Here is an 18,204-nt window from a genome sequence, read left to right on the forward strand (position 1 = left end):
ACTGGGTGTTGGTGTTATTAGTGATGCTGCTGGTAGGGATACTGGATACCAGAGAGGGTACCCATGGGGTAGCAGGAGGACTGTGGGGTACCAAACCTCCTCTTCTGCAAAGAACCGCGATGGAATGAGACAACTATTTCACCCTGACGCATTCCAGGCGGCATTTCAGAGATCTCACCACCTCACATTGACCGAATCCCTCTGTGCTCGGCAGGCAGCACCGCGTCCCTGTTTTTCAGCCATTCTGGGGTCTCTCACTTTTAACTGACTCTCGAAACAGTTTGGGATGATGGTGATGCTTTTCAACCCCTGGCACGCAGCCGGCGGTGGATCCAAGGATTCGGCTTCGCGCGCATCCCTCCTCCCGAGCGGCGCTCCCGGGAGCCCCGCGGTGCCCGGCGGAGCCCGGCGGAGCCCGGCGGGCCCGGGGACAGCGCTAGGGGGGGCCGCTGAGCCCGGCGGAGCCCGCCCGAGCTCCAGAGAGCTCTATGGTCTGTGGTGCCGGCGCTCCCGGCCATGGGAGCGGAGCGGGAGGCGCGGGCCTGCGCCGCCTTCTACGGGACGCTGGGCATCGCCTCGCCGGTGCTGTCCTGCCTGCGCTGCCTGCGCCAATTCGCGGGGTAAGGCCGCGGGCCCCGGGGAGGGAGCTCCCGGTATCCCCCCGCTTGCGGGTCCGTCGGGGAACCCCCGGTGTGGAGCCCCCGCATCGCCCGGCGCGGATCTCGGCATCCCCCCGAGCATCCCCCCGGCGCGGGCCGGCAGGGAGGGAGTGTGAGAGGGTCGGTACCCAGGGGTTCGAGCTACCCCCACGTGTCCCCAGTCCCTTCCAGCCTGCTCTGTAGCAGCAGGGCAGCAGTCTTTAGGATTTTTCATGTCCTTCTGCACCGCCCGCCCCGCCCCACAAAGGGTTTGCAGGCTCTAACCTTTGAGGAGTTCGTGTCGTTTCCCCCACGCGATCTCCCCTTCCCCCCAGTGCAGTGCTGAGTGCAGTTGGAAGAGAGGACCCTTACAAGATGGGCCACTCCAACCCTGACACCTAACAAGCTGGAGCACCCCGACCCCAATCCACATTGCACTGGAACATTCTCACCCCAGACCCGACTGAGCCAGGGTATTCCCCCCACTACAACCTCCACCGGGCCGGGGTATCCTCACCCCATGCCTGTGCTGTTCCAGGAGTACTGCCAAGAGATGCAAAGAGAAGCACCTGGAGGAGGCTCTGCTGCTGACACGGGTGCTGAGCGAGGGTCTGCAGGCGCTGGGTGAGGCAGAGGCACGACCCCTGCTCCGCTGCATCCTGGCTTTCCAGATGGAGGCAACCAGCAGCTCCAGCTCCTTCCAGAAACTGGAACAGGTCTGTAATGCAACCGGCTGGGCTGCGACTTCAGAGCAACTGTTGGCCATAAGTGCAAGGTCTCACCCCGCTCTTCCTGGCCCTGGCACGGCTCTGGAGCAGAGCATCCTTACTGGAGACACTGCAGGCTCTCCTGGTAGCACTCTGCAGCCAGTGTCTCTGGGGGGTCTGGGCACAGTGGCTGACTCAGGGTGTCTCCCAGCAGATGGTGACCCAGCTGGCAGTGGGAAAGGAAGCCCTCCTGGCCCAGGAGGTGGGCACGCTGCTGGCCAGCCTGGCACTGCAGGGAGAGGTGAGAGAACCTCAGCTGTGCGGTGGCACTGACTTTCATGGGGGTTTGGGTGGAGACTGTGTGTGACAGGGACCTCCTGGTTGGGGTTGCTCGGGGTCCTTCACTTCACTTCCCACCATTCCGGGGATTTGCCCTTGGTTGCAGCTGGCAACATGTGGCTGCCCATCACACCAACCCTTTGCTCATCCCTGGGGCAGCTTCTGGCACAGGCAGGACCCTCCTGTCCAAGGCACTGAGCCCCAGCATGTCATCCCGTGGGACAAGCTGTCCTTCTGCCCCTACAGGTGCTGTCTCCGGGGGACCTTCAGTCAGGTCAGTCTCTGTTCCTTCCCCTCTGGGGGCTTCTCCAGCCCACACCACCAGTGCACGGGACATCCCCTGCCCACCCAGACTGAGTCCTCTGCACTCATGGGAGGGGGAGCAGGGATCAATCACATCTGTGGGATCTCTGCAGAGGTCCCAACAGCACAAAATGCTCTGCCCACTCACCTGGGACAGCTGAAAACCAGGCAAGCCAAAGCATCCCCAGCATCCCAGCCCCGTTCCCACCTCACTTACCAGCACCACAGCCCTTGACTGAGCTGGGGGAGCAGGGCTGGCTGTGAGCACAGTGCTGGGATGGCACTGATGGTGTCCCCTTGCCCGCAGTGTGCATGTTCCTGGAGGAGAGCAGCCTGGGACGGCAGCACTGGCGGGAGAACCTGGCCCTGCTGCTGCAGCGCCTGGCCAGCACCCTGCACTGGGTGCTGCAGAGCCAGCCCGTGCCTGGCAGCACCTGGGGCTACCTGGGCATCAAGGTAAGAGCTGGATTTCGGAGCAGGAGAAGGATCAGTACCTGCAAGGACTGGCTGGGCACTGGCAGCAGTGTCCAAGAGGGGTGTAACACATCGAGCCGCTTTAAATGGCCATTCCTGGGACATCACTGCTTTTTTGGAGGTGAGGGATACTGATGGCCATCCCTGTGGCACCCATCCCTCCTGCTCCTCCAGGCCTGCCTCCAGCTCTTCCAGGCGCTGCCAAAGGATGTGGCCCCCCTGGTGTGGAGTGCAGTGGGAAAGAGTGAGACCCTGCAGAGCCTCTTGGGACTGCTGCTGGAGGTGGCCTGGGGGAAGGTGAGTAAGGCTCTGAGAGGGATAGGGCTGCCTGTCCCAAGGAGCAGAGCAATGCCATCCTTCCTAGGAGCTTTCCCCATTCTCTTCCCCAGGGGAAGCCTGCAGAGGCAGCCCAGTGTCTGGCATGTCTGAGGGACCCTTTGTAGCTGCCTGCAGGGGCATGGAGGAGGCAGTTAAATGGGTTTTGGTTTTAAATGGTGGTTTGAGTTGTGCCTTTGCCTTCCCTGCGAGTCCAGGCCCCGAACAAGGACACGAGGCTGCTGGCAGGCACAGCCCTGAGCATGCTGGTGAACACGGCCCCACAGCCCCAGTGTGGGGCCAGCGCCACGCTGACCCTGTTCCAGCTCCCCAGCCAAGGTGGGTGCTCCATCCCGAGCTGGGAATGGCCTCTGGCAACGGGTGACAAGAGTGTTTGGGTGTAAGGGGACAGAGGCTGGTGCCAAGCCGGACTCTGCTGCTGTGTCTGTCTCTCGGGGTCTGGGAGTCCCAGCTGCCTCTGGCATCCCAGATGCCTCATGGCATCTCCCATGGCCACTCTGGGATGAGCCAGGGTGGTTGCTCTCAGAGCAGCATTTGGCTTTGCCACCTTCCTGCCATCCAATGCAGCCATTTTCCATCAGGCACTGGGGAGCTGAAGTTTGGGGAGCTGGCAGTGGAGGTCCCCCCTGTACTGGAACCAGATGGGATAGAGAAGCTGGTGCTCACCAGAGGTTTGCTGACATGCTGCAAGACAGACATCCTCAGCTGCCAGCTGGAGGGCTTCCCTCACAAGGTAGGAGAGCTCAAACCCAGCAGCCAGGGCTCGAGAGAGCCCTTGGAGAGAGCTGGCAGCCTCTTACAGGGGCTGTGGATCCCTGGGAGATGCAGCCAGGCTGCACTGCTCCACACCAGCAGCTCTGTGCATCCCATTGAGCACAGTGAGTTAGCCAGTAACTTGCTTTTTCCAAAGACATCTGAGCAGGGATTTCCCTCTCCTGAGGGGCTGAGAAGCCAAGCAGTGCCAAAAGTAGCCCCTGCACAAGCAAAGCTGTGTTTCACCCCATGGTCCCACAGGATCCACCCAGAGCTGCCCCTGTGGAGCACAGCCTCCAGCCCTGCCCATCTCCAGCCTCTCCCAAGTTCTCAGGAGCTGAGGACTTTCAGACAGGGAGTGAAAGTGAGCAATAAGCTGCTGAAAGAGCAGGAGAACCAGGCAGCATTCTCCTTGCCTGTCTCACAGCAGGGTTTTCTCACCCTGGAAAGCCTGTGCCTGCACCTGCCTATTCCCTGAGCCACTGTGCTCCCACAGGCCTGTCTGCTGCTGGACATGGTCTTTCCTGCTGTGTGTGCCCTCACCAAGGAGCAGAAGGACTGCCACTACTACTGCTTCCAAGGTAGGAAGTGAACCTCCCTGCCACAGTGGGGAGGTTTGAAAGGTTCCCTGTGCTTGTGGTGCATAGAGCTCCCATGTGCTTCGTCTTCTCCCTGGGGAGATGCTTTTCTGGATCTTGGTAGCTGCTATTAATTTCTGCTCCAGCCCCAAGGACACTGACCCTCTGGGGCTCTCATGTACCTGACGGAGGAACTGCTGCCACTGCACACGGAGTCCTTAAGCCCCCAGCCTGTTGCCGGCTCTGCTGCAGGCGAGTCTGGGGGCAGGGGCTGCAGCAGAGCTCTCTGCTTTGGCAGCCTGTGCCCTGTGGCTGCAGCGCCTGCGGGAGAGCCTTCCTGCCATCTGGCACCTGACGGGGACCCGCATCCTGGCCCAGGACACCGAGCTGCTCCAGCAGGTCACGCAGCTGCTGTGGGACAATGCTGAGACCCCGGTAAGGCCAGGATGCCAAAGGGCCATACCATGGCAGCCAGGAACAGCCCTTCCTTCAGCCCCAGCCCATAGCCACCCCTGCCTGTTTCAGCTGAATACACCCCCTGGCCTGTGGCTGCCAGGGCAGGGGCACCCACTCTGCTGAGGGCGTGGGCGTTGTCACACACAGGCTCTGCAGGGCCATGTCCCAGTGTTTCACCCGCCCTAGGGCAGCACCCACCAGCACAGTCCCAGCCTGTCCACACTGCTGGCTCATTGCCTGCCATCTCCATATCCCCAGCTCCTAATCCCAGGGTTACCAGCCAGTACTGAAAGTCCACAGCCACAGAAAATCAAGACAGGAGAGGGAGCCCACCTTAACCCCTCCTGTTTCCTGTCGTTCTCCTGCAGGTGGAAGGGGTGTCTGAGTTCATCCACAGCTCCTTCCGACTGCTCCTGGAGATCTACCACCTTGAGTGCCAGCACTTCCAGGATCAGGAGAGATCCCTCTACCGACAGACGCTGCAGAGGGTGGTTTCAATGCCATGGCAGATTAAAGCAAGATATGTGCCCCTGTGTGCCATCATCCCCTACATGGGCAGCCAGCAGGTAGGGAAGGTGGGGGAACAGGGAGGCTTGGTCACAGCTGGTACTGCTGCCAGGGAGGCACAGCCTCTGTCCATTGCCTTTCACCTTCTACCCAACTCGGCCATGTGAGCAGGCAGCCTTCTCACCCAGGGGGGCTGTTTTAGCATCACCCAAGACATGATATCCCTTGGGTAGTGAGCTACAGCAGTGCCTCCCTGGAGAGTGCCAGTGGGAAGGGAAGCTTTGCCTGTTGGTGCCCACCTAAAGCTGACCAAAAGCAGCTTGAGGTGGTCAGTGCCAGGGCTGACTGCAGCGTAGTCTGTACCCAGATCTGTTGCTGCCATATGCAGCTCTCAATCTGACAGGGAGATGAGGGTCACCTGCCTTTCTCCCAGGTGCTGGATGCCTACCCGGACCTCCCGCAGCACCTCCTGAGCTGCCTCTCCACCAACCACCTGTGTCCTGCCGCTGCTGAGGTCTACAAGGTGCTGGTGCGGCAGCAGCTCAGCGAGTGGCAGGAGGGGCAGCAGGGCACAGAGGCAGCTCTGGCAGAGCGCTGGGCACTGTGCTGGCTATCCCTGCTCTCCCAGGCCCTCCGCTCCCCCCTGCCCATCCTGCAGAGCAACGCTGCCAACCACCTCCTCACCTGGACCCTACGGCAGCTCCCAGCCTCCCAGGCGCCGCTGGCCATCCAGTTTGGTGGCCAGGACACGGCGTCACTCCGGGCTTGGGTCTCGCTGCTGAAGGCACAGAAGAGCGTGGCAGGGGTCCTGCCACTGTGGGACGAGGCTCTGGAGCGGCTCTCCTGCTGCCTGGGTGCCCGCGAGGAGGGCATTCGGCTGGCAGCACTGGGCCTCCTCTGCTGCAGCCCCAGCACCAACCAGCCCCTCTCAAGCACTGAGATGCAGCTGCTGCGGGAGTTCCTGCCCCTCAACCTCAACTGCGACTCCTCCTCGTTCCGGCAGCTGCTGCAGGCAGCGGTGAGGAAGGCGCTGGTCCGGCTGCGGGACAGCTCACTGGCACAGCTGCGGGGGAAGGTGCCGCGAGGCACCGAGCCAGGACAGGGAGCTGGGCAGCTCAACCAGGCAGTAGGTGAGGCAGCCACCCAGCACCTCCACCGCAGCCCCAGGGGATCCACAGGTGGGTGCCCAGCCCAGCATCCCTCACTGCTGTGTTCTCTGCCTGCAGCCTTCGTGGAGTGGCTGCTGCAGCTCAGCATCGCCTCACTCAGCCCGGGCTCCAACTACCAGAGGAAGAAGACAGCTCTGCTCCTCCTGGCTGCTGTTTTGGAGACCTGCACAGACACCTGGAGCCCCAACAGGAAGAAAGGCCAGCCCCCACGTGAGTATGGGAAACCTACCTGGAGTATCACTCCTGGGCTGCAGGGGTGATCCCTGACAATCCCATCCCACTGCCCCATGTCCCCATCACAGGGACCATGGCCACACTGCTGAGCTACGCCAAGCAGAGAGGCTGCTGGGACTTCTTCTCCCAGCCCAATTTGTTGGCACTGCTGAGCTGCTTGCAGGACAGCACTAACGAGGTGAGCCTCCTAAAAACAAGGAGAGGTCATAAAGATGCCTGCCTTGGCCTCGAGCAGGCTCAGAGGGGAAACCGACCACGCTTCCCATTCTCCCATGTCCCACTTTCCCCCACCTCTTCTCTGTCCTGGCAGATCAGAGACTTGGCCTCGGAGCTGCTTGTCCGCTACTTCCCTGCTACATTCCCTGAGCCCATCGCCCTGGCACTCTTCCAGCTGGCCCAGGACACCCTGGGCAGCCCCCGAGTGCAGGAGGCTGAAGCTGGAGCTGTGCTGATGAAGACCATCCTGCAGAAGTACGAGCTCCTGGCCCCTCCCTCCCTCTCCCTGTGGTGGCACAGGAGCCCCGAGAGTGCACTGGCAGCACTTGTGCCTCACTAGTTTGCGTTTATATCTCAGGGCAGCAATGGCTGGCATTTGCGACAGCCTTGCAGTGGGGAGGGTTGGGGCACAGGAGCCTGCACCAGGGGAGGAAGGAACCTCATGGCACAAAATGAGCAGGAAACTCCCCGGTCCTCGCAGCAGTGTCTGCCTCTTGCCCCAGGTCAGACAGTGGCACCATGAAGAGCCTGGCCCTGGAGGCCGAAGCAGCCCTGACGCTGCCCAACCGAGGGCTGTGCTTCGCCCAGCACCTTCTCCACCTGCTGCAAGCCCAGTACATGGTGGCACGTCAGGACCTGCTGCGGGCAGCGGCCACCGCACCCATGCACGGTATGGCCCAGCCTAGCAGGGCAGTGAGCAGCTCCTGCAGCAGCTCCCCAGGAATTAGAGCAGGCAGGAATTGCACAGGCAGGACTGAGGTCACATATGCTGGTGCCACATCCTTGCCTCAGTTTCCTTGTATTGCCACTCCCCCTGCCCAACACGCCCTCACCCAGGGCCCTGTCCTTGCCCCTGCCTGTGAGCCACATCAGCCACGGGCTCAGGCAGGAGAGCCAGGGCTGTGCTGGTACCACAGTGACCAGGGGTGGGTGTCCTGCAGGAGCCATCGCAGCCCTGCGGAGGTGCCTGCTCCAGGTGCCGGAGGTGGCCGTCTCCATGCAGGCAGCAGAGTTGGCTCAGAGCTGGCAGGAGCTCCTCACCCGCCTCGTGACCACGGTGAGAGACGTCACCTCCTTCCTCCTGGGTGCTCTGCAGAGCCAGCAAGGCCCTGGCACCAACGAGCAAGGTGAGCATGTCCCCATGGAGGGAACCAGCCCTGGGAACCACTGACACCTGAATCACAGCCATTCCTGACCCAGCAGCCCTCCAACCTGGGTGGATGCAGTTGCTTTGGGCTCAGTGTCTCTAGCAGGGGACAGTGCTGGGGTTGGGCACAGAATGTTGGCCAGGGAGCAAAGTCCAAAGCAGGACACCTGGGAAGGATGCTCCAGGTGTTGGGAAGAGGGTCCTGGAAGCTGCAGGAGCTGGGCAGAGGATCCTGGAAGCTGCAGGAGCGTGCCTGGCTTTGAGTCCCTTTCTTAACTGCATGAAGAGGCAAAAGCCTTCCAGAAGCAGCAAGGCACCTGCAAGATGGAAGCAGCTGGAAGAGCAGTGGGCAAAGGGCAGCTGCAGTCCTGAATGGGGCGCATGGCAGGGCAGGAGCCACTAGGGGCCAGACAGGGATCTGTCCCCCTGAACCCCAGCAGCACCCCCTCCTGCTGACCCACACCACCCTGCTCAGACAAGGCTTTCCCTTTTGCAGCTGCTGCCCCATCATTTGCAGAGATGGGGAATGCCATTGGCTCCCTCATCATGCTGGGGAAGGACCAAGGGCAGGAGGAAGAGGAGGGGGACTCAGTCCTCCTGTCAGAGGAGCACAGCCTGATCCTGACATGCTGCTGGGTGTCAGTGAAGGTAGGGATCCCTTCCTCATGGTAGTGGGAGAGGGGCAGCCTGGCATGGTGCTCACCATCCTGCCCACCCCAGCTGCTCTTCACCTCCCCTTGGGGCGTTCACCCTTGCTGGAGATGAACACGGGGGAATCTGTCCTTACCTCGGAGCTCTCACACACATCCTCACCCCTTCCAGGGAAGATGCAACCACCAGCCTTCCCAAAAGCACCTCCCCTCCCTGCCTGTGCTTATGAAGCTCAGCTGGTTCCCAGACACTGACAGCCCCCAGTTGTGGCAGAGCTGGGCTTCCCAGGTTGCAGCCCTGCAGCTGCCCATCCCAGCTCCTTTCTGACAGCCTCACAGCTTATCCTCCTCTATGCCAGTCTTGCTGACCTTCCTCTTCCTCCCAGGAGATTGGGCTGCTCCTGGGGGGCCTGGCTGAGCTGCTGCTGGCCCCAGCACTGCCTGCCGATTTGGGCCCCCTGCTACCACTCCCCACCCTGCAGATGGCCACCAGGGTGTTCCAGGAAATCCTGCTGCGGTGCCGGCACTGGGTAAGAGCATGTCCTGACCTCTTGCCTGCCCCTTCAGCTCTGTCCTTGCTCTGGCCTCACTGGTGTGGAGGGAGGGCGAGTGGAGCAGGGCAGAGTCTGCTCCAGGCAGGACGTGGGGACAGCTGGAAGCCCGTGGCTGGGATCCCCTGTCATATCCCCACACCATCGTGTCTGCTTGCTTTCTCCTTCCCCTTTGCAAAGAGGTTTTTGGGGCTGGGGGGGGCTGGTGGATGCAGCCTTTGGGGTGCAGGGCCCTGACACTGCTGTGCCCCAGGGAGCAGTGGAGGGCTGCAGCATGGGCTTCACCAAGTTCTGTGCTGCTCTGCTGAACCACCCAGATGCGGAGCTGCAGGCCATCCCCCGGGCCGTGCTGGAGCAGGTACTGTGCTCGTTGTGCTCCTTGATTCCCCCATGCCCCAGGGAGCCCCGGGGTTGTTTCCCTGTGTCCTCACACCCTGGGGCAAGCACCAAGATGCTGGTGCTGGGCACTGCAGGGCAGCTGCAGGCTCCATGCAGCGGGTTTCCAGCCATATCTCAGTGGGTTTTGTTTCTCTGCCAGGGCTTGGAGGCGCTGAGCGGACCCCGCAGCAGCTCGATCACACGCCGTGCCGCCGGCTTCCCCATGCTCTTCCTCTGCATCGTCAGCGGGGAGGCCCCGGCACAGGCACGGCCGCTGCTGACCCGCTGCATCCAGACACTGCTGGCCTTGGCCACCACGGCACTGCCACAGGACTGGGACCAGACCCTCGACCTCCCACAGGTGGGTCTGGGGCTCCTGGCTGCTGGAGCCTGTTGGGGACAGGGTGATCTGCACAAGGTCCCCTGAAGGGAGCCGCACTGGGTATCCAGTGCTGGTGTGGAGACCTCAGAGTGAGCAAAAACCCAAAGTCCTGACTGTGCTGCCCAGCTGCTGCTGGCCCCTTGGCTCCCCTGTCTTTTCCCACCATCTTTTCTTCCTGTGGAAGCACGAATGCCCTCCCTGCCCAGTGATGCTGATCCCTGCACTCTCCCCAGGTGTGTGCCCTCCACGTGCTGCAGACGCTGGTGCGTGGCACAGGGCTGGGTGGGGCGGTGCTGTGCCACGCCACACCCATGATGGCCCTGGCGCTGCGGGGTCTGGGCTCACCGTGCTGGGCCATGAGGAACGCGGCCATCCAGCTCTTCAGTGAGTACTGACAGGGAGAGATCCCTCACCCCTGGGTTCAGAGCCTGGCTGGGGTGAAGTGCAGGGGGTCGGGCAGGGTTGGATGGGACCTGACGCTGCATTCTCTGTCCCTGCAGGCGCCCTCACGTCCCGGCTGCTGGGGCAGCCGCGGAGCCACGGGGAGGGCTGCCCGGCGGAGGGGGTGAGCCTGCCCGCCTTCCTCGGGCAGCACCCAAAGCTGGGTGCTGTGCTGCTGGATGAGCTCAGGGTGGCCACAACGCCCATGCCAGGGGGGCTCCGTCTGCACCCCGCGCTCCACGCCATCCTCACCCTCCTGGCCCAGCTGCATCCTGGTGCTGACGGTTCCGGCAGGTGAGGGGGCAGTGGGGATGCTCTGCCTCAGCCAAGGACTCCTACAGTGGGAGGGGGTCCTGTGGTGCTGGGGGTGGCCCTGGCTCTCAGGGGGTTTTGCTCTGACTAGAGCATCACAACACGGTGCCTTTTTGCTCCACAGCTCCTCTGCTCCCTTCCTGGGGCCACTGCTGGGACTGGCAGAGAGCCCCATCTACGCCGTGCGAGCGATGGCTGCCAAGGCCCTGGTGCCCGTTGTCCCACCACCCCGGCGCCGTGGGCTCCTCCTGCAGCTCACCCGGCAGCTCCCCACGGCACCCGGACGGATCCGCTCGCACAATGCTGTCCATGGGCACCTGCTGCAGATGCGGGCACTGCTGGCCTCTGCCACGGGCACCAGGGGGTGAGTGGTGCCAGGCTATCCCCCCACCTACAACCCCTGTGGTTACTGCGTGCCAAGACACAGCTTTTTGGCCACAGAAGGGCGGCCAGCCCGGCGTTGTGCCCGTGGTAAGGCCGTGTCTCCCTGCAGGCTGTCAGCCGAGGCGCTGCACCCCGTGGCTGTGCAGCTGGAGGCACGGGGCTGGCTGCTCACCCCTGCCCAGCGCTGCCCGCTCGTCCGCGCCGCCTTCCTCCAGGTCCTCGCCCTCCTCCCTGCATCCTTCAGCCCTGGCTTCGCCCGGCACATCTGTGATTCCATCAGCACTGAGCTGGGCAGCCTCCTGCCGGGGGGAAAGCCAGGCCGTGCCGAGCCACAGGTACCGCTGCCTGCCGGGAAAATCATGGCCATGGCCGGACTGGCAGTGGGCCTGGGCAGGGCACAAGGACCGCTCGCTGGAGGCTGAGCACTGGGAGAGGAATCCTGGTTTTTTCTGCAGGTTGGCTTGGCTGTTCTCCACCAAACCATGGCCCACTTCATGTGCAGCGAGGCAGCTCAGCTGGCAGACAGCGAGCGGATTGCTGCTGTCTGCTCCCTTGTCCAGCAGCCCAATCCCGATGTCCAGCTCGCCATCCTGAGCTGGGTGGTCGCCAGGGAGGGAGGAACATGCAAGGAGCTGGAGAAGGCTCTCAGGCTGACACTGCTGGTATGACAAGGCTCAAAAAGTCACCAAGTAAAGCAGGGGGTCCCCAGCGCACCACACAGATGGGATCCCTGAGAAGCACAGTGTTCCCCAGGCTGAGGGTGTGTGGGTGTGGGGCACTTGCCTGGTTGACACCCCGCAGTGCTGGGACCACTAACCATGTACCTTCTTTCCCGTTGTCAACTAGGAGAGCTTGCGGTCGGTGCTGCGAGAGAGAAGGGACAAAGAGTTCCTGAGATTGTACCTTGAGGCTTTGCTGCATCTTTACAGAGATCCCTCATCATGGTCTCAGGAAGCTTCCCACAGACTCCAGGGCTCCTGGGCAGCATGCCTGGAGATGCTTCTGCACATGGTGGAGGCTGAGCATCCTGGCCCCGACCTCCTCTTCCAGGCGCTGTGTGCTGCCAGCCTGCTGCTCGCCCACTGGTAGGTCCCTGCTGCTGCCGGGGAGCTGCCCGACTCACCCAGCAGATTCTTAGTCCTTGCTGGAAACAGAGCCATGACTTCTATAAATCACAGCTTTGCACCTGGGTCCTGTGACCTCAGCGCCGCTGGTGGACTTTGGTCCCCGTGACGGAGCGGGAAGGTGTGCCTGAATCCCCTCTCCTTGCCTGGCCTCTGGCAGGTTCGGGGACGAGGACGGCCCGCTGGTGGAGCGCTGGTGCGCGGCGCTGGAGGACTGCTACCGGCCTGCTTCGTGCGAGGTGCTGCGGCTGGCGGCCGCCCGCTCCCTGCAGACGGCGGGGGCCGCTGTGGTGCGGCGATCCCTGCGAGCTGCCCGGCCCTCGCTCGCCCCCGTGGCTTTGCGGTAGGTCCCCGAGCCCATCCCCGTGGAGCGGTGCTGCCCCGTGGCCGCAGCACGTTCCCAGCAGCACTGCTCCCTGAAGCCGTAGCGTGCTGCAGGTTAACTGACTCTGCAAAAGGTGTCCCCTGCAAAAAACTCATTGAAGAAAACCCCACTCATTCAAAAATCACTGGCAGCCAAGAGCTTGCAGCCTACAAAAAAACGCCTGGTTGGCATTTTAATAGAAGCAGCCAGTCCCTTATGAGCAGCAGATGACACTGCTGGGTCCCTCAGTCCCAGCATGGTCCCTGCCCTCCCAAGCTGCAAGTTCTTGAGTGCTGGTTGTGCCTTTTACAGTCCAGGAGAAAAGTCCTTCAGGGACTCACAGAGACTGTGAGTGCTTCCCTCCCCTCCAGGCAGGCTGCAATACTTTGTGTGCAGTGTCCTTCCCTTCTCTCTTCCCTTTCCCCAGGCTGATAAACATGGCCATTCACCTTCTGCAAGACGAGGAGCGGGAGGTCCGGCACGAGGCCTCAGGTTTTGCCAGCCTCCTGCAGCAGAACCCCAGGGAGCCACTCCGAGATGGCTGCACCTTTGTGCAGGACAATGTGGGGCTCCAGAGCCTCCTGCAGCTCCTTCTGGGAGAATTCGGGGAGCACCCTGAGACCTTCAATTCACTGCTGCAGCACCTCCCCATCCTAGATCTCAGGAGCATTGTGGAGGAGCTGGAGGCCAACAAGTGAGCTGTGGGCTGGTATGAAGGAGTGCAGGGTACCCTTGAGCCAGCCCTTGGCTTCACTCATGCCTTGGCCTTCCCTGCAGAGCTGCCAGCCTGTACAAGGAGGATGAACCCAACGTTTTTGCAGAGCCAGCCGTCCTGGCACAGCAGCTGCTCCCTGTCCTGATGCAGCTCCTGGAGAAGGTGCCTGCTGGCAGCCCACTCCATGCCTCAGCTCTGCACTGGCTGGAAGCCACAGGCCCCGGTGTGCTGCAGGAACTGCGGTACTGCAAGCACTGCTGGAGCCAAGGTATGGCGAGTGTGGAGCCCCCAGGACAAGTGAGCTGGTGTCCCCATCCCCAGGCCAGCTTTTCCCTGAGAGACCCCATCATGCTCACAGCTCCTTCACCCTCTCTCTCCTCAGGGACTGGTGCCCACTGGGGGATGAAGGTGCTGGGCTGTGCCAAACTCCACACAGCCGTGGCCGTCCTGCTGGTGAGGGCCCGGCTGGTGGTACGGGTGCTGCAGGTACTGGGGGAAGGTGCCACTGCTGTGCCAGGGTTGGACTGTGGCACCCAGGAGCTGGAGCAGGAGCTGGAGCTGGTGCAAGGGCTGCTGGTGCAGCATGGGCTGGCCCCTGTGTCCAATCAGGGCAATGCACCAGGAGAGCTGGGACCACCATCTGGGACTGCCTGACACCTCCTGGCATGCAGTGGTGTGACACGAGACCCTGCAGTCACATCCCTCTCTTTGCTGGATGGTCTCTGGCCACCAGCCAGGCCTGTGGGTTCAGTGGTTTAACTCAGGGGAATCACACGCAGTGGGGGACACACTCACTTTGTTCCCACTGTTTTCTAACTGTCCACCTGACTCCAGTGCATCATCACCTTGGACTGTGCCCAAGGCATCCCTGCCCTTGGCTCTGGCTGGCAGGGAAGGCCCCGCCCGCCAGAGCCCTCACATCCCCTTGTGCTCCTCAACTCCCACCACCTGTTTTTTTAACCAGTGTTTTTGTCCACGGCCGACCTGGGATTTCATCCCAAATAAAGAGGCCAAGAACGTTCCCAGTGTTGAAGCCTTTTAATTTCCCTGCCCAGCAGGATGGGGTGAGAGGGAGCTGTAACAGGCAGCAGGAGCCAAACACATCCTGGGGCAGCAAACAGGCAACAGCCATTGGCTGCAGCGAAGGAACCTCAAATCCTAAGCCCCCCACTCAAGCCCCCAGTCCTACGGGCCACCCTGGCTCATGGCCATAGGCAGCTGATGGGTAGGTGACAACCCAATGCCTGGCTGAACCCTCCTCATTACATTCCACAGAGAGCTGGGCAGCTGACAGTCCTCTGCAGGCACTGGGACTGCCCAGGGCCACAGTCCCCACTGTGGGGACAGTCTGTTCCTCCTGGGGATGGGTGCTGGTTGCCACCCTGCAGCCAGAGTCCCATTGGATGAGGCTGGGGCAGCTATTCCATGAGCTGCCCTCTCCTTCCCACCTCCAGACCTAGGGCTGTCCCCACCTTGGGCTCCCTCCTCCCTTGGCCAGCCTGGCAAGAGCCAGCCCTGGCACAGCACATCCTCCCACCACAGGCTGTGGTACTACAGGCCAAGGCTGGACCAGGGACCCCACCAGTGAGGTCACGTCACGCTGAGTGAGGAAGGGCACCAGCACCACCCAGTTCAGCCTCGCTCCCTCCAGTGGGAGCCGCTGAGCCCCACAGCTGGAACTGGACACCCTCTGGCACCATCACCCACGTGCAGGTTTTGGGTGTCTCTGTTTAATTCCTGTCTGCAAACCACAGCACAAAGCTGAGTCACTCTGCCCAGCTCACCCAACATTCACTCCAGGGAGTGATCTCAGACGCTCCATCCTCATATCGCTTGCCAATGGCAGCTGATTGCATGGCATGATGTCATGGCCGAGCATGACATCATGTCACTGCTGCAATCATCTTCTCACTCAGATTTAACCTCTCTGTGATGTTCTTCTATCATTAATCACCATACTTCAGCATTTCCCTTATTTTTAATCTTTATAAGAAGGATTTTCTTCCCATTCTTCAACAAAGTATTTAATGGTAAACACAGGGAGTCGGATACAAGGGTGAGCAGCAAACCTGCAAAGGATGAAATTATAAAAGACACCACATTTTTATTTCATCCCCCCACCTCCCCAGCATGGAGTGGTGCCATAGGGAGGCTCAGCTCACCTTCCCAGGGAGATCCTACACGAAGATGAGAGCGGGTGGGGAGCAGACACAACCCTCCTGCAGCCCCTCCTGTACCCACGAGCCCTGGCACCCCACCACAGAGGCAGCCACCCAAAATGTCCTAGAAGGGAAAATTGTTGAGAACTGGGGTGTGCCACAAATAATTAAATATAATTTAAAAATTATATGTAGTTTTATATTACATATAAGAATACATATTGGCAGTTGTACTAGATTATCATTGTAGGTCCCTTCCAACTGAAATATTCTATTTAAATATATTTATTTTTATACTATATATCATCAATTTATAGTCCACATTATTGATTTATCTTATAACATTACGGTATATTATATTATGGCATATTATAATAATAGTTTTATATATTAATATATTAAGAACATGAAAGAAAGATGCCTGAGGGATATGTAAAGATGTTCTTCCATCTGGGCGTGTCCCCCCCCAAAATTACCACCTACCTGGCTCCTTGCAGCCCATGTCCAGTGCAATGGGCACGGTGGTGGGACACGTCCCCCCAGCATTCCACACACACCTGCTTGTCCCGGTGCAGCCGGCGGCTCCAGCCTTGCCCACGGCAGGGGGGTCCCACCTGCGTCAGGCGGAAATAGCCGCAGTAGCTGGGGAGGGGAGAGCTGGGGAGCGGGGAAAGTAGGGGGGAAGAAAGAGGGCAAATGGTGGGAAAAAACGGGGAATGGTGGTTGGAAAGTAGGGCAGGGGTTGGGGTTTTTTGATGGATCGGGGGTGTAAAGGGGATGTGGTTTTGGGGAGGCAAAGAGGCCGTGGCTGGGGAGGCGAGAAGGGTATTGGCTCTGAGGGGGTGTAGAGAGGCCATGAGTTTAGGGGGTACAAAGGGGTCATGGTTTGGGGCAGCACGATAATGGCTCTTTGAGGGTGGAGGGTGCAAAGGGGCCATAGCTTTGTATGAGGGTGCAATGGGGCTATAGGTCTGCAGGGGGACAAAGGGACTATAGCTTTAGGGGGTGCAAAGGGATCATGGTTTAGGGGGTGGGAAGGTAATGGACCTAGAGGGATGCAAGGGGCCATGGAGGTGCAATGGGGCCATAGTTTTGGGTGGTGAAAAGATTAATGGCTAGGGGGTACAAAAATGTCTTGGGTCTGAGGGTTGCAGAGGGGCCCCAACCCCACACATACCCAGAGGGCTCCTCCAGCAGTGGCAGCCCAGCTCTTCGCCAGGGATCTCTGAAGTCCCAGCTGAAGGACTTGGGGAGTATCTTGGCTACCTCTGGCAGAAGAACAGCCGTGAGGGGCATGTGGATGATTAAAGACACCCCAGGACAGGCAGCGGGGACAGCAGCACATGGGGTCAGCCACAGGAAAGGACATCAGGCATCCCACGTTACCTTTGGTTGTCCCGCAGGTTGGGTGCTCCCCCAGGCAGCCACGGCGCTGTTTGAGGTCAGGACAGGGCTCCCCTCCGTGCCGGGGCGGGACGGTGACCTGGCGGCTGCGGGCCCTGCTGCCGACCCCGCACGGGGAGCTGCACCCACTCCACGGCCCCCAGGGCCCCACCGAGCAGCCCACGGCTGCCAGGGGAGCAGGAGGGATGGAGGAGAGGGAAAAGAGACAGAGCTTCAGCGCCATGAACAGTGGAAAGAGGAGCGCAGGAGGGATGCAGCACAGGGGAGGGGGAGAGGGGAGGAAGGACAAGGGCCAGGGTGACCCCAGCAGCCCCTCTCCCCTGACCCCCGCCAGCACAGGGACATTGTGCGCCGCTTCCGCAGGATTTTATCCCAGCTGCATCGCGCTGAGCTGGGACCCCGCTAATCTCCCTGGAGATTAGGAAGGGCTGACTGTTGCAATTGTCCAGGGGGCCACAGCCGGCACCTGCCTGCCCGCGTTTGGGTCCTCAGGGCGGGCTGGCTCCGCACCCCTAAGCCCACGATCCCTGTTTGGCACCCCCAGCACAGCCCTCAGTCCCTGTGTCCTTGTGCAAGGCACTGCCTGTGACAGTGGCAGGGGTGTTGCCAGGGTTTGTCCTGCTGGGTCCCACACTGACCACTCTGAGGCTTGCAATGACAGCGCCACTGTCAGCTGCAGACCAGAGGCCACCCCTGTGGGCTCTCATTGCACTGGGACCAGCCAGACATTCAGTGTGGAAAAAAGGGGAAAATTCAGATATTGTTACAAATCCAGCCCAGCCGGCACCCACAGGTGCACCCTGTTACTGCTCAAAGCAGGGGCTAACAGGTACCAGCAAACACCCACCACCCAGAGCAGCAGCCCAGGCTGGTGTCCCCAGCCCCGGGCCTGGCCAGTGCCATGCCCTGTGCCACTCACCGGCGCGGCGGCACGTGGCGTGGTAGTCCTGGCAGCAGTCCCCGGTCCTCTGGCAGTACGAGTCGCAGTAGCAGTGAGCCCGGCGGGCGCTGGGGGCCCAGCACACGTTGTTCCTGCCCGGGCAGCAGCGGTGCCGGCAGCTGCCCGTGGCACCCACCAGGCAGCTGGTGGCCAGCAGCCAGCCCCCCCAGAGCAGCAGGCCCTGCATAGCACCGGGACCCTGCAAGCCCAGAGGGATGGCTCTGCCCTGCACCTCCTGGACGCCAGATGAGGAGCGAGGGCTGTGCTGGTGGTGGGTTGGGATCTCAGGCCGTGCCGCACCGCCCCCGGGGCTGGGCGGGGGGACAAAGCCTGTTCCCTTCTGCTCCACTGCCCCTCGCTGTCCCAGCAGGGCAAGGACTTCACACAAGTACCCAGGATTACCAATAAAGCACAGTGCATGGGACAACACAACCCTGGCGCTGCCTGGGAGCACATGTGAATGGTGCACTGCTGGCTTGGAGCTGATGCTCCCCCAGGAGCACCACCTTGGCACGATGGGGAGCCTTGTCCCCCACCCGCAGG

General features: G+C 61.2%; 2 protein-coding genes across 3 annotated transcripts; one reads left to right on the forward strand and one right to left on the reverse strand.

The window, feature by feature from the left end:
* Positions 1–516: 516 nt before the first annotated feature.
* LOC113984367 (thyroid adenoma-associated protein homolog) lies at positions 517–14,179 on the forward strand. The gene is made up of 31 exons (XM_027714357.2): positions 517–620; positions 1,177–1,354; positions 1,560–1,646; positions 1,931–1,958; positions 2,295–2,443; positions 2,636–2,758; positions 2,995–3,115; positions 3,379–3,530; positions 4,047–4,131; positions 4,427–4,563; positions 4,953–5,150; positions 5,525–6,221; positions 6,318–6,470; positions 6,563–6,672; positions 6,805–6,965; positions 7,214–7,380; positions 7,652–7,837; positions 8,354–8,505; positions 8,894–9,037; positions 9,312–9,416; positions 9,597–9,797; positions 10,052–10,202; positions 10,319–10,553; positions 10,696–10,935; positions 11,065–11,290; positions 11,411–11,617; positions 11,802–12,040; positions 12,240–12,422; positions 12,871–13,137; positions 13,221–13,426; positions 13,541–14,179. The coding sequence occupies exons 1-31, from the start codon at positions 517–519 to the stop codon at positions 13,810–13,812; spliced, it is 5,664 nt and encodes a 1,887-aa protein (XP_027570158.1). The 3' UTR covers positions 13,813–14,179.
* Positions 14,180–14,181: 2 nt separating this feature from the next.
* On the reverse strand, positions 14,182–18,174 carry LOC113984370 (somatomedin-B and thrombospondin type-1 domain-containing protein-like). Of its 2 annotated transcripts, none has more exons than XM_027714365.2 (6): positions 17,641–18,174; positions 16,704–16,886; positions 16,495–16,585; positions 15,801–15,931; positions 15,321–15,441; positions 14,182–15,227 (listed from the first exon to the last, which is right to left on the reverse strand). In XM_027714365.2, exons 1-6 carry the CDS (start codon positions 17,846–17,848, stop codon positions 15,137–15,139), a joined length of 825 nt encoding a protein of 274 aa, XP_027570166.1. In that variant the 5' UTR covers positions 17,849–18,174; the 3' UTR covers positions 14,182–15,136. The 2 variants fall into 2 exon arrangements, with proteins under 2 accessions (XP_027570166.1, XP_027570167.1); XM_027714366.2 differs by having other exon boundaries at positions 15,167–15,227; positions 15,801–15,974.
* Positions 18,175–18,204: the final 30 nt, after the last annotated feature.

Source organism: Pipra filicauda, unplaced genomic scaffold, assembly GCF_003945595.2.
Source record: "Pipra filicauda isolate LSUMZ 115617 unplaced genomic scaffold, ASM394559v2 scaffold33_size4404698_pilon, whole genome shotgun sequence".
In the NCBI taxonomy this organism is placed as follows: domain Eukaryota; kingdom Metazoa; phylum Chordata; class Aves; order Passeriformes; family Pipridae; genus Pipra; species Pipra filicauda.

Excerpts from the sequence above, each read along its gene's own strand:
- LOC113984367 (XM_027714357.2), top strand. The coding sequence starts at position 517 with ATGGGAGCGGAGCGGGAGGCGCGGGCCTGCGCCGCCTTCTACGGGACG. Across the intron at positions 4,132-4,426 it reads CCACTACTACTGCTTCCAAG|CCTGTGCCCTGTGGCTGCAG; the intron begins GTAGGAAGTGAA and ends CTGCTTTGGCAG. Across the intron at positions 10,936-11,064 it reads TCTGCCACGGGCACCAGGGG|GCTGTCAGCCGAGGCGCTGC; the intron begins GTGAGTGGTGCC and ends GTCTCCCTGCAG.
- LOC113984370 (XM_027714365.2), bottom strand. The coding sequence starts at position 17,848 with ATGCAGGGCCTGCTGCTCTGGGGGGGCTGGCTGCTGGCCACCAGCTGC. Across the intron at positions 15,442-15,800 it reads CATGGGCTGCAAGGAGCCAG|GACATTTTGGGTGGCTGCCT; the intron begins GTAGGTGGTAAT and ends TTTCCCTTCTAG. Across the intron at positions 15,228-15,320 it reads TGTAGGATCTCCCTGGGAAG|GTTTGCTGCTCACCCTTGTA; the intron begins GTGAGCTGAGCC and ends CATCCTTTGCAG.